At 38.6% G+C, this 13,890-nt stretch overlaps 2 protein-coding genes across 2 annotated transcripts; both read left to right on the top strand.

Moving 5' to 3' along the window:
* The first annotated feature begins 6,033 nt into the window (after positions 1-6,033).
* oxld1 (oxidoreductase-like domain containing 1) lies at positions 6,034-8,847 on the top strand. The gene is made up of 2 exons (XM_029455557.1): positions 6,034-6,231; positions 7,065-8,847. Exons 1-2 carry the CDS (start codon positions 6,181-6,183, stop codon positions 7,455-7,457), a joined length of 444 nt encoding a protein of 147 aa, XP_029311417.1. The 5' UTR covers positions 6,034-6,180; the 3' UTR covers positions 7,458-8,847.
* A 3,101-nt stretch (positions 8,848-11,948) lies between these two features.
* pde6gb (phosphodiesterase 6G, cGMP-specific, rod, gamma, paralog b) lies at positions 11,949-13,688 on the top strand. The gene is made up of 4 exons (XM_029456534.1): positions 11,949-12,001; positions 13,167-13,394; positions 13,477-13,517; positions 13,612-13,688. Exons 2-4 carry the CDS (start codon positions 13,249-13,251, stop codon positions 13,686-13,688), a joined length of 264 nt encoding a protein of 87 aa, XP_029312394.1. The 5' UTR covers positions 11,949-12,001; positions 13,167-13,248.
* Positions 13,689-13,890: the final 202 nt, after the last annotated feature.

The raw sequence follows: 13,890 nt of genomic DNA, 5'->3' as shown, positions 1-13,890 counted from the left end.
ACAAAACGATCATGCTGTATTGAAAAAGACTCCAAACTAACGATTGGAAATATAAACCTGTTAGGAAAATGTTTATTAAGGTAATAAATCAAGTGAGATGTAGAAGTGAGAAGGTCATTTTCTCATAGACTTCTATACATTCAGATTCCATTTAACAGTGGAGTCGCCCCCTGCTGGACATTTGAAAGAATGCAGGTTTAAAGCAGGTTTAAAGTTTCAATATTCAGAACCGGAGGTTGCCGCTTTGTTAAACCTTTAAACACTTTTAAAATGTTATGAGGTACGAAAATTCACAGTTTATTATTAATTTGATTAAAAAATGTATCAGCAGTGCAACCACACAACAGAGAACACCATACGAGGGGCCTTTTTCACAGGAGAAAAAGCACAGGTGGTGCTAATGACGTTAACGATGTCTCTGTGAGGACAATGCACAACACCACGACACTGACACAGAACAATAATGGACCCTTCTATCTATTTATCATCTACACCTGTGCTTCTCCTACTGTGACGTGTCAAAATGTCTTCATCAACAAAAGGCCTATCACACATCCTGACACATACACAAACCTGTTTTTGCCAATTCTGCCAAGTCACCATTTGAGGTGTGTCATTCACTTGTCATTTTTGGTCAACGGCAGTGGCAGCCCTCCACTCCAGGTAAATGAACAGTGTGGTCTTTGTACACTCAGGACAAAGCTGGTGCTGTGAGTCAGCCAGGAGGACATGAGGAAGGACACCTGAGCACCAAAACACCTCCCTGCTACCTTTTTAATGCAGGCTAGCTGTCACAGTTTGAGCTCTTCCTTCTTGCAGATCCACAAATGGGAAAAGAAGCTTGGTTATCAGAGACGCCATTGTTGGTTGGTGAATTTCAGCGCTTAAAGTGGGTGCCGTGAAACAGAAAAACCTTGTTGCCACTTTTCCCTGTTTTGAAGGACTTGAGGGGAGCTGTTTGCCCAGACTGTTGACACAGCTGCAGCTAGAAAATACGTTTTCATACTGTAGGCAGCACTAATGTATGAGAGGAACATTATAGAGGCCCAGATAACCCAAACTCTGCACAAACCCGAAACTTTCAGGAAACAGAAATCCTACTTTCTGAACTGATACTATATACTATACTGATACTATCTTGTGCTGACACCGACACCGACCCTGAAAAATATATTTTTTAATCTGAATGGGACCTGTCCTGGTTAATAAAATAAATGATATGAGGTCAGAAAATACAGATTTGACCTTTAGCACTGTTGTTTTACATTGATACATCTATTTTTTGTTTATCTTTGTGCGGGTTGTGTTCCTGGAAAATCTTTCCCAAATATAGTGGGACAGTTTCGTCTGTGTGCAACAAGTTGTTGGAACTACTGCCAGGCCTTTTGTGCACACAGGCTTTCACCAGGATTATGAAACTAATCCCTCTCATGCAGAATGCCTGCGGCCAAAGCAAAGCTGTGTGTTGTTAATGTGAGCGTGAGCTTTTTTTTTTTTTCATATCAGGAATCCCTTGAAACATTTCTGCTTTAGAATTTTCTTCCTCTGACCTACTTCTATAGACACAATATGCCCCCGAATGGTGAGGCTGTGTGTAGGCACAGCGGTGTAATGATGTTACGTTCACAACAGTCTGTTTGGTACAAACCAAAGGAACTTAGTAGTCTTAGTTGAGAGACATTCTTTGTATCATTCCACTGCTTGCTCTCGATCCCGTGGGGGTGAAGCAGGGAACAGAATCGCTTGTTGACTGGCCCAAAATATTTACTTTTTCACGAGAAGATGAGAAGATCCACAATATTAACGTCAATATGCTCATAATGACAATATTAACATGCTGATGTTTTGCATATAACGTTCATCATGTTCACTGTTTAGCGTGTTAGCATGCTAAACAATGTGTTACTTGGAACCAAACAGTACAGTTGGGAATATTTGGGACGGTTTTTGCATCAACCAAAGTATTGGGGAAATAAGCTTTGACCTGATAATGGTGCCTTGGGAAAAATCAGAGGATCACTAAAGTCAACTTCATCCTGAGGGGAACATGAATGTCTGCACATATTTCATGGCAATCAATCCGGAAGTTTGTTGAGACATTTCGCTCAAAATCCTACATGTCAACCTCATGGTGGTGCTTAACGAAAGCTCAGGGACTCGCCAAAGTCAATAGGTTTCATTGTATAGGTACTTTAAATATCTGTATCAAAATCTCATGGCCATCCAGACACAAGTTGTTTTGTGTTTTGTGCTACGAAGCTGTAAGCAAAATTGGCATCTTTACACATACAATAATAATCTTTGTGCCAATTTCCACAGGATGAAATAATATGTGTTGATATGTTGAACCTCTCTTTACAAGGCCTCCTGGAATTGCCTGAGAACCAATGGCCACACTTTGGGAAGCACTGGGTCATGTGAAAAGTTTCTAAAGTATCAAAGTGTATCAAAAATAGTTTCCCTCCCTCAAGCTTATTTTCTTTGTCATGTGGCCGACTAAATCCATCTTTCCCTCAATCTGCAAGCGAAGGGCCCCTCAGGAAACGGCTGCCGGAGGTAAAGCAGGGCTCCAGGATTTCCAAGGGAAAAGGTGTTGAGAGAAACCTAATCCAGCAGCGAAGGGCTGTGTGGTGGTGGGGGGGGGATTCTCTGCATTCTCTAAGCTGACCTACACAAGCTGATACCAAACACTGCTAGATCATCTTAACCGTCACATCGTACATGAATTTTGATGTGAAACATTTTTAACATTTTATGTCATGTTGTTGCCAGTGATTGTGTTAATGTCAGTCCAGACTATATGCAGTCAGTGGTCGAGGGAGTATTCAGATGCTTTACTTAAGTTACAACAATTAACCATGAGTTCATTTTATTAGAGAAAATGGCAAAGGGGAAAGTTTAAACTGAAAAAAAAACTGCTTTCAGAAATGAAGCGCCAGTGTAGAGAAATTGTTGGACCTATTGGGAAGAAGTAAAAGTAATGGAGCAGTTAACATTTAAACTCAGAGGAATACTGTGGAACAAATAGCAGAACTAAGAGGAAAGTGAAGGTGAATGCTCACAACACAAAATATGAAGCTATTGAACCACAGCTTAACAAAAGGTAGGCCTACAGCAGTTCAGACATACAGATAGATTCCTCTGGGGTAATAAATATTGGGAGTCAACAACCAAATAAGGGGAGCACATCCCTTTATTTGTATTATTAATAACATCAGCATTATTAGTATGCATTTGCTCATTTATTTAGATAACTGTTTTCTCTCCTTTCAGTTGTGTTATTAAATGTTTATAAAATTAATTTACATTTTTGCATTCAACCTGAACCCTTGCTTCTTGTTAGAATTCACCATTCTATAAAGGTGTGCCAGTTCCTACTTGTTCATGTGTTGTGAGTATCGTTAGTGATCAGGTCAGTTTAGCTTGTTCCATGTGCCTCTTTGTGAGAGCTTGTATTTAGATTGTTGATGTCCTCTGAGAGAGTGATCTTTTGTTTTGTACTTTGTGTTATTCATTGTTCTCCCCCTTGTGATTGATCGTTTATTTTGATACTTTGTTTGTTTGTATTCCTCCTTGTGAGCGCTATTGTTTTGTACTTTGTTTGCAGCAAAGCATTTTATTTTGTTACTTTACATCCGTCTCGGAGTCGGGCATTTGAGTTCACCATTCTTGTGTCTGACTTCCCTAACACATTGTTGTGTGTCCTTTTTATCCTTTTCTTTTATTTCTTTTCTTTCTTTACTATTTACCTTGGTTATATGTCATGATGGTAACCCAGATCTTGAAAATAAAGGATCTAACTTATTTATAGACACTGTATATCCCACCCAACGCACCATCCCAAAATCTCCCAAAACAATAAAAATGTTTACCAGCAAAAACATTTTTTTTAAGATAATGATAATACATTTTAAAAAATAATAATAAATAATAATAATTACAGTATTAGTTATACATTTTATTAAGACATTTCAGTAATACAAAATACATTTAAAAAAGTAAATGAAATTAGGTTTGTTTCACTCATTGTTAATTATTCGCTCATTGTTATCTCTCTGCAAACTCAGTCACTCAGTTATTACAACATCAGCTGAGTAACTTTGACAAGCCTGATCCACCCAAACAGCTTTATTATATCCACATTGTGATGTCACCGCATGAGTAGAGTAAAATCTATTCTGTCCTTCTTACCCGAAGAGAGAAATATGACCCATCAGGCACGCCTCATGATAACAAAAACCTTTGTGGAATGTAATCTATTGTGATAAAACGATTATCACGAGACTAAGCCTGCATCATTGAGCTATTAAAACTCATGGCTTTGTTCATTCTACTGTCTGTGTACACAGCTACCTTCTATGTATTACTCTGCAGAGATTATTTGTGATCCATCTGTGCTTTCAGAATAATATCAGCAGCCTTTTAATTGTAGCGGGTTTTATGTGTTTGAATAAAGCTCTGAGTTTCTATGAAGCGTGACTGCGACTGAGGGAGAAGCTCTCCTTGGGATAAAGTCACATTGTGACCGGGGCCTCTGGTGAGATAACATGCCCCACCACACACCTGGTATCTCATGCCAGGCCGAGCAGCTGCCATGTTTCCACAGCACGTTACCACGTTACCATGAATGTGGCTTGCAAACATTGAAGCCTGTGGGGACTTTCACTCCTTCTCTTTCATATACTAAACACACACACACACACACACACACACACACACATCTTGTCACGCATCAGTGAATGGGTCAAATAGTTAAGGTACAGAATCGTTGAACACACAAAAGAAAAACTACATCAAAAGAGGGTCTACATTCACTCATGAGCATAAAGAAGCCAAATCTGCTTTACTATGGATGAAATGCTCTTTCAGTGCACCTCATTGAAATCTAGGGCAGTGGAACTACCTCAAGGCAAAAACCTGGTTTCTGCTTATATTATATAACCAAAATATGATCTCGGCTTCAATACAGGTGTATGGGAAACATATCAGTTTCCTCTACGTGAGGTGGGACCAAGTCATTGTTTTGCAGTCACAAGAAAGTCTCAAGTCTTAGCTATCAAGTCCTGAGTCAAGACCAACAAATCCAAAGTCAAGTCAAAGTCCTAAACTATGTTTCGTGCCCGAAACAAGTCAGTATACTCTCAAACAGAGTAACAGTTATATAACAGTTACAATCATCTGCTTTTTGTTGACCACAGCAGAGTCATTCACATAAATTCAAATGTGATCATCCGAGGTATCATCTGTTGTCTGTTCTCTCTCTTGCCCTCTTGCTTCGGCAGCGTGATTGGCTGCTGCTGGAAAATAAAGAGTTAATTTGCTGTAATACTTTTTATAACATATATGTTATGAAGTAATTCTACTCGACCAGGCTAAACCAGGGAAGTCATGAGTCATTGATGTTTGAGTCAAAGACAAGTTGCAATTCTTTTGGGATTGTGTCACATCTAAAGCCATCAGATTCATGACTTTGCAAAACATGGCAAATGACAAGTGACATAAAATCTTTTCACTTTGCTTTTGTTTTAATGAAACGGTAATTTAGCAGTAGAAGAGGTCATTGAAAGGATGGAATGTATAACAGGCCTTTTGACACAAAGATTTTATTTATTTTTAAGAAAATTGTTAACACATAACAAATAGGGCCACATCATACTGTTGAATGCAAGTGGTGCATGGCAACAATACATAAATAAACCTACTGACTAGTAACCCAACCACACTATCAGATCATATATGATTTAATAAAGTATACATAATATTTACCATTCATAAATATATACATATTGTCCTGATCTTTTCATTAGTGTGACGTTTCTCTCTTCACTATCATTTATAGCTCATGAGCTTTATTGTCTGACTATGAAACACTGACACCAGCTGGACAGAGATTGGAAATGCAGTTTGTCTTTTGGGAGCCGCCCACTACTACTCGATCATTGGCATACATTTTTAGAAGCGTGTTTCTTTATTGGTCACAATATTTCCTGTTGACCAATCAACGGTTTTGTTGACAACTACACACAAAGGTCATAGTTCAGGAAAATATGAAGTGACGCAATTAGCTTGTAAGACAGCTAATGCCGTGCATGAAACGTCAAAGAGGGAGACATTTTCTGAAATCCACAGTTCAAAGAAATGTTTACAGACATGTAACCAAGCTTCGTATTGTCTGCGACGATGCTGTGTTTGGGTGTAAATGTGGCGACGTCGTCGGTGTCTTTACGAAAGGTTGGTAGCTAAGCTAACGGTAGAGAAGCTACTAAACTAGCATAGTGTTCCCAACCTAGCAGCGCTGACAGGCTGACTTTGACCTAACCTTTCCTTTGTTTACACCGGTTGGTAGGCTTATTTATTCGCAGAAAATACACCATATTGTTTCTACCTTTTTCCCAGCGGGGAGTGTGTATTATGTTTAATTGCCTTCCGAAGAATTGGCTAGTTTAGCCAAGCTTTTTGTCAAAGAAACGGTAGTTTTTGAGTAAGCCTGAACTACCATTGAATGTTTACACCTTGTACGTTACTTTCCTCGTGACATTCAGACGTTGAAATGTTACCATCAATGCACGATATTTAGTGGAGACACTGTCAGCGTTATCTTGTTAGAATTCAATACACATATTGTTGTGCACTGAGCTCAGAAAAATGCACCTTAGTCCAAGGTGTTTGCCCCATAAAACACAATCAAGGGGGGAAAACACCTTAAACTGCACATAACACTAGGTGTACCGTAAACTGTCTTTGTTGATAAGGGTTTTTAAAAGGTATATTTTTCCTACACAGTTACTTCACACTCTTCCTCCCCAGTGGGTTTCCTAAAGCATGACATTATTATTAAAGTTCAACCAATGATATCACAGATTTGTGAGCAGTCCTGTCCCTCTCTAACCCCTGTCTCAATATTACAGCTATAGTAGTAAGCTGCACTGCAAAATGATTAGTCTGTTGTCCTGTCTAACTGCCAAAGAAACAGGAAATTACAAACAGGGAACAAATAATTGCATAGAATCACAAGATGATTGATTATGATTAATCATTTGACATTATATTCTACTGTCTTTCAGCTGTGCATCCTCTCCCTGCTGCACATGAGACATCAGTCCCATCGTTGCCCTGTGCAGTCGTGGAGGAGACAACACAGCGGTACCGTTCGCTGCGTCTCTACTGGACCAGATTCCCCTGCTCCTCCCACACTGACTGACTCCTCTGAGTGCACGGACACTGAACCCAGCCACAGTACCTCTGCCTGGTCTCCTGATCAGGGCCCACCGCCTGCTCCCACCCACTGCTGCATGAGTGGCTGTCATAACTGTGTGTGGATCGAACATGCGGAGCAGCTGTTGACGTACTATCACAACGGAGGCGACCGGGCGCTTGCCGCTATTGAGGAAAACGTCCTCGATGAAAACCTTAAAACCTACTTAAAAATGGAGATTAGGCTCTTAAAGAAGACGTGACGGATATGTTTACTGCCGGTGCCTTCGATCACAGTGTTGACATGGAATGAGGGTTGTGAGCAATTTTAGTAAGAATCTTGTTGCACTTTAAAACACACTCCATGCACCGATTTTACCTCCATACTTTCACTTCCTGCTTCGGCGGTTCACACAGGTCTTGTCTGCACAACATTTCGGAAAACTGACACAAACTACCAGGACGAGTGTGAAAAGTAATGTGTTGAGGTGAGGAATCCACCTGCTGTGGCTAATGATAAAACATTTAAAGGATAATTAAATTATTACAATTTGGATTTTATAATGGTGACATTGTCAATCATTTCCATTTGTTATGGTAACATTGGACTTGGTAACACCTGACATCACTACAACAAAGTCCGACAGGAAACAGGATCAGTCAGACATCAGACAGTTTGTAAACCAACCAACAGTTTATCCAGATTATCTAAACCACTTCATTCAGAAGTAAAACTAGTGTCTGAAATTCCATTTTTTCCTCAGCTGCCACTTCCGCATGTCACTGAACATTACTACCGGTCACTCAATTATTTCTGTCTGCCACATCTGAAGTCTATGTAGAACACTTGACATTGTAAATACTGAGTCAGTGGAACCAAACAGTAGAAATATGATGTAACCTTAATCTGTTTTACTGTATTTGGCAGGTGCTCATTGTAATCCCTGCCTAAAGGTGAGCACACCTGAAATGTTGGTAATAATCCCTCATATCACAGAACGGTGCAGGATTAGAATGGTTGAAGTTGAAGCAGAAAGTCTCTAAACAACAGTCTGGGTAATAATAATGTTGCCATGTGACTGTTTCTCTTCCTGCTCCTGTTTCTTGACCTGTTAGACTTCTATTTACAGATGTTTGGTGTTCCAAGATCTCAGTAATTGTCTTTGTGAGTACAAACTAATTATAACAAATAGGAATAACACCAGACAATCCGAATTGTTCCTAAAGTTTCGGGTTAAGTACGTAACCAACCAGCACAACCTGTTGCTCTTCAGGAATGCTGGAATTGCTGTCACATTAATCCTTGATTTATTTCTTAAGGTGCTTGAAGTGAGTTTTTGAAGAGTTGCGTGTTTAGTAATACGGTCGTTAATGTTTTTGGGACTCATTAGAAAATCCATTCGGTTTATTTTTATTTTATTTTATTTATTTTTCCAGCCTGATTGAGTAAACCTTATAGTTCATTGATTCATTGTCATGTTCCTTTCATCATAAAGCACATTTGCACATTTAGCTTTATTTATGAGTTTGATCTGAAGTGTTAAAAGTATAATGTTTATGTGTTATGATCATTTGCTTCATTATATTCAAGAGTTTATTTTAAATTTATTTCTAAGAGTTGTTTGTTAAATAAAAGTTTTTTCTGAGACATCATGAACTGAGTTGAGATGAAATGTTGTCATAAAGTCATAATACAGAAGTGGATTTCTGGCAGAACACCTGAATGAAAGACGTGTAACGATATACCAGTATCACGGTACCGCTGATTTAAAATGGATTTATCAAACCATGTGCTTTTATCTATCGGAGTTATTGAGAAAAGATGACATAAATAAGTGTGTGAGTTAATGATACAGACAGAAATCACGTACATACAGTACATGTTGATAATTAGTAATAGGACATTATTTTAAAAGCTCACAGCTGATGTTATTTTTCATCAGCAGTTCATTTAGTGCTGCTAACATGTTAACTAACTTGCTTAATTATATACATATTATTGTAAAATGCTATTCTCAATAATCTGGTTATTAATTCAGTTTATTATTATATTTCTGTTCTCATTCCTTTCAGAGTCATTGTAACTAATAACATTAGTGTGAAACTTATCGTCCAGTGAACATCTCTTACGTTCTCGTTCCTTACATCCTCGAATGAAAACAAAATATTTCAGTATGTTCAAGAATTTACTTTGTTTAGAAGATCAACGTTTTCAACCTAATTAAGGCTGAAACTAACAATTATCTTTTCATTGTCAAATAATCTGTCGATTATTATTCATTTTAATTTGGTGTAAAAGATGTCAGAATCTTACATGTTCCAGTGTTTCCCAAAGCCCAAGATCACGTCCTAAAATATCTTTTGTCCACAACTCTGACATTCAGTTTACTGTCATAAAGGAGTAAAGAAACCAGAAAATATTCACATTTAAGCTGCAATCAGAACATTATTTTCTTTCCTAACAAATTCCTCAAACAGATTAATCTTTGGCAATTCATTTAATAGTTGGAAACTAAGCAACTAATCGATGAATCTTTGCAGATCTAATATAAAATTCAAATGTATATATATGAATGAGATTTTGAAGAATGAAGGAGGCTTCTTGCAGACCAGAAGTAATACCCTGATGAATCACAGCAGAAAAGAAGTGGATCACGTTCACAAGGAATGACGTCTTTCAGTCATCTGAGGAGATTACAGCCTGCTGCATCTCTCCGTCTCTCGGGGCCAGTTTGTGTGTGATGCTGACTCACTCAGCAGAAGTAAAGGTGATGCACTGTAAGTCCTGATTACACAGGAGCCAGTGAGCAACTCCAGCCACACAGCACACAGATGTATCATAGGAGTTGTTGTTTTCACCACCAATGCCCTCACTGCAGTCATCTTCTCCCGGTTAGGAGGTTTTTACTGGGAGCCGGATTATAAACAGACTGTGTTTAATACTGCTCTCTTAAAGAAATGGAAAAAAAAGTTATTAAAGCAGTTTAACGTTAAAAAGTCAGTGACACTAATGTTTGCTCAGCTTGTGAGTCTGATCATTTAGGGTCCAGATGTCCGATTAATTAAATCCTTCATCCGGTTCATATATAGTTAAAAACGATCAAGATCTATAAAGTGTATTGTACAAATGTGGCTTCAAACTGGATAAAAAGTCAAATTATGACATGACAGACACCCCCAATGCTGACGCATGCAAAACTCACCAAACTATATGGTCTGGTCGTTTTTAGACTTTTAATTTCAGAAAAGTAACATATTATATCTTTAATAGTCTACTGAAGGCCGGGCACTTGTGCCCACATGCCCTCCTGCTGAGAGCTAAGAGAAACTTTCAACTTTTAGCAGATGAATCTCTTGCAAGTATCACAATTTAATGGAAGTGCAATACTAAATCCATGGACGCTGTGGTTATATCCACCTGAATTAACTCACGAGAAGTCCTGATGTAGTGATTGACTTCTGTTTTGTAGGATGTAGCCCTGTGGTTAGTATCCAGTATAACTTCAAACTGTTACTTGGACTAGTTGTACTACAGGTGTGAAGGCTGGTGTTCAGTACTGTACATATAAAGGGAGGACACTCTCACTGCAGGGAATTACACTAAAGAGTATGAAGATGATGATGAGTATAAGATGATCTAAGAGACTTCTGCAGGATGGAGGATTGAGGGGTTTGGCCTGAAGCAGATGGTGAGACGATTAAATAACAAGAGGGAAAGGGCTGCGAGGACTTTAAGGAAGCTTCCTGCTGCATCCATAATCTGCATCAACATATTCCAGGCTGTATTATCTCATGGATCCGATAACCAGTAATTTGATTAGGGTTGCTCAGTGTTTTCCTGCATTTTCTGGAGACATAAACTACATCACAGTTCTATGTCATGCTTTGGAGATCTCAAACAAAGCTAACATGATCAAAATGCACATTTTGTGCACTTTGTGTATAAAGTGGGCTTTAGCCTAATCACAAATAGCCTGCTGTGTCATGTCAAAGCTGGATAAACACAGAAAGCTGGTCAAATTAGTTTTATTTATTGTATTATAATCACACACTTTTACCAAGAATCTACATTATGTCTTTTAATAATGACATATAATTAACCTCATGCATCATTAGGGACATAATGACATTTATTGGCATTTAAATCTTAATTTTGTTTTTATCATTCTGGTTGTGTTAATGCATATGACAAACATTTAGGCAAGGCTGTGAGTTTTATTTTCAAATTTTGGAAGTTATGTGTTTGATGCAATGCATATGAAACGGACCGGATCATTTAGTACAGAATAATACAAATGTTCTGTTTCTTTTTGATAACAACTGTGGCATTATGTAAACAAACTGGCATTTAAAGCGTTAACAGTTCAAATGTGAGTTATGATCAGGACTGAAGTTGATTAAAAGATTTAACTCAGTGAAAGTGAAAGATAATAAAATAATAATTACATATTTTATTATATATAAATCATTTTATTACAGTTTTTTGACACATAGATTTTTGTCCTCTAAGGACATCAGAGCGACTTCTTTAGAGTGAGGCACAGGGGTTAGAACTATTCAACAGTGCATATCATATCACCATGACAATAAAAAACAATTAAACTTGGACATCTACACACCCTCACCCTCTTTGACCCAAACCCCACACATGTGAACTGTTGACACTAGAGCAGGAGGCGGTGCCTTCATAATCCTTTGCGGGGGCTCAGCATATAAGAGGGGCCTGTACTGCGACTGGCCCTCAGAGCATAGAACTCCACACATCTGCTACATTCACCCGTCTGGCTGTCCTTCTCCCCAGCAGCCGGTGAGTAGACCCACCATGACCACACCTTTACTGAGATACTTCAGGATTTAATGTTGTTGTAGTAAACACAGTGAGGAAAGATTGATATTGCTGTTCTGGAGCTGCGTGGAGGTCAATGGATATTATAGATCATTCTTATTTTGAGCTGATGTGATTTGATTTGGACTGAAAAGATGTAAATGTGACTTTAATTTATTTTAACAGGCTCTTGTTTACTTTGTTCATCAGACATTGTTGTTTCTCCCTTTTATGGAAGATGTATCAGTCAGGTGTGCTGCAGATCTTGTGTGGTTGTGGTTTGCCAAATGGTTAGAGATTAATATAAAATAATATGTTTTTCTTTTCTCCTCACTTTGAGGAATAAAAACACGTTTTTCTACCAAACACTTTTTTTTTCATTTAACAGAAGCCAAATATCAAATATTGTCCAAACAAGCAGCTCTAGAAAAACACTGTTGAAGAATTATACATTTTACAGAATTCCAATGCCAGCTTTTAATACTTGAGAGTTTTTCAATACTTCTGCAGACAAGGTTCAATATTGATGATGCAATGTATTTTCAGCACACAATATACAATCTGAATTCTAGAGCTTTAAAGATATTTTAAGATTTAATAAGTTACAGCATTCCCATCTTCAAGCAGAGAAAAAGGTTCATCATTGGACATGAAAAGGCTGGAGTGTACAAACTAACCACTTAAAGAATATAGACTACATTATATGTTGATACAAACTACTGTACACGATGTCTGAGCCGTGTTCAGGACTGTCAGTGTCATTCAACAGATTGATCATTGAGACCCTCAGAGCGTGCTCAGCATATCTGCTGTGTTGTCCTTGCTCTAACGAGATTACATTTGGACAGCCGGCTTGAAACAGAGAGAGGGGTGTAGTTATTAACTTGAGCCAGGGATTATGGGAAATTGGGTCATCCTCACAGAACATGCTGCAAGGTATTGTCCATCTCAGACATTCAATCAGTGGTAAATATGAGTGTAAATCCTGCCTGGTGCTTGTCAGATCAGTAAGAGGATTAATGCCTGCAATGTCAGACAGAGGTGACAGGACTGCTTGCTAACTCTTACCTGACATCTATGGTTAATTAATAGTGATACATGGTTTGGATGAATTACCTAACTTTTTCTTTCTCCTTTCCAAAATAAGAAAGTTATCATCAGGACAACTACACTTCAGAGAGGCGTCTCTAAAGCCAGCAGCCTGCACACAGGTTCCATAACTGCTCAAAATGAATCTTGAGGTGCCCAAAACTGAGATCAAGTCGGCGACCCGAGTCACCGGCGGCCCCGCCACCCCACGCAAGGGACCACCCAAGTTTAAGCAGAGGCAGACCCGTCAGTTCAAGAGCAAGCCTCCAAAGAAGGGAATCCAGGGGTATGCCTTGAACACACGTTTTCTTTAGAGGTTTAAAAAACAAAAAGTCAAGTTATAGTGTGTAATTGTTTTTTCTTTACAGCTTTGGTGATGATATCCCTGGAATGGAGGGCTTAGGCACAGGTGAGTTCACTTTAGGTATCAAAATGTATTTTGTATTAGTTTCTATGATCTGCAGGGGCCTGAATAACCCCACTTCACTATCTTTTTTGTGCAGATATCACTGTCATTTGCCCCTGGGAGGCCTTCAATCACCTGGAGCTCAACGAGCTGGCCAAGTATGGTATCATCTGAGCTCTCCTTGAGGATTACAGGCCCCGTCCATGCACTGCAAAACATCTGCCTCAGGCTCCACCTCCTGACTTCAAATGGAACTATTCCAGACAAACTACCATAACGAACGGCAACAAACACAAAAAATGGAAAAAGAGAAAAAAGAGAAAAAAGCAATCCAAAAAAAAATGTTCCGTTCTCTGTCACCGGATTGTCCTTCTGA

The sequence above is a fragment of the Cottoperca gobio genome, chromosome 19 (assembly GCF_900634415.1).
Source record: "Cottoperca gobio chromosome 19, fCotGob3.1, whole genome shotgun sequence".
Lineage (NCBI taxonomy): Eukaryota > Metazoa > Chordata > Actinopteri > Perciformes > Bovichtidae > Cottoperca > Cottoperca gobio.
This window is presented reverse-complemented; position numbering and strand designations above follow the sequence as displayed.

Excerpts from the sequence above, each read along its gene's own strand:
- oxld1 (XM_029455557.1), top strand. The coding sequence starts at position 6,181 with ATGCTGTGTTTGGGTGTAAATGTGGCGACGTCGTCGGTGTCTTTACGA. Across the intron at positions 6,232-7,064 it reads CGTCGGTGTCTTTACGAAAG|CTGTGCATCCTCTCCCTGCT; the intron begins GTTGGTAGCTAA and ends ACTGTCTTTCAG.
- pde6gb (XM_029456534.1), top strand. The coding sequence starts at position 13,249 with ATGAATCTTGAGGTGCCCAAAACTGAGATCAAGTCGGCGACCCGAGTC. Across the intron at positions 13,395-13,476 it reads CCAAAGAAGGGAATCCAGGG|CTTTGGTGATGATATCCCTG; the intron begins GTATGCCTTGAA and ends TTTTCTTTACAG. Across the intron at positions 13,518-13,611 it reads AATGGAGGGCTTAGGCACAG|ATATCACTGTCATTTGCCCC; the intron begins GTGAGTTCACTT and ends TTTTTTGTGCAG.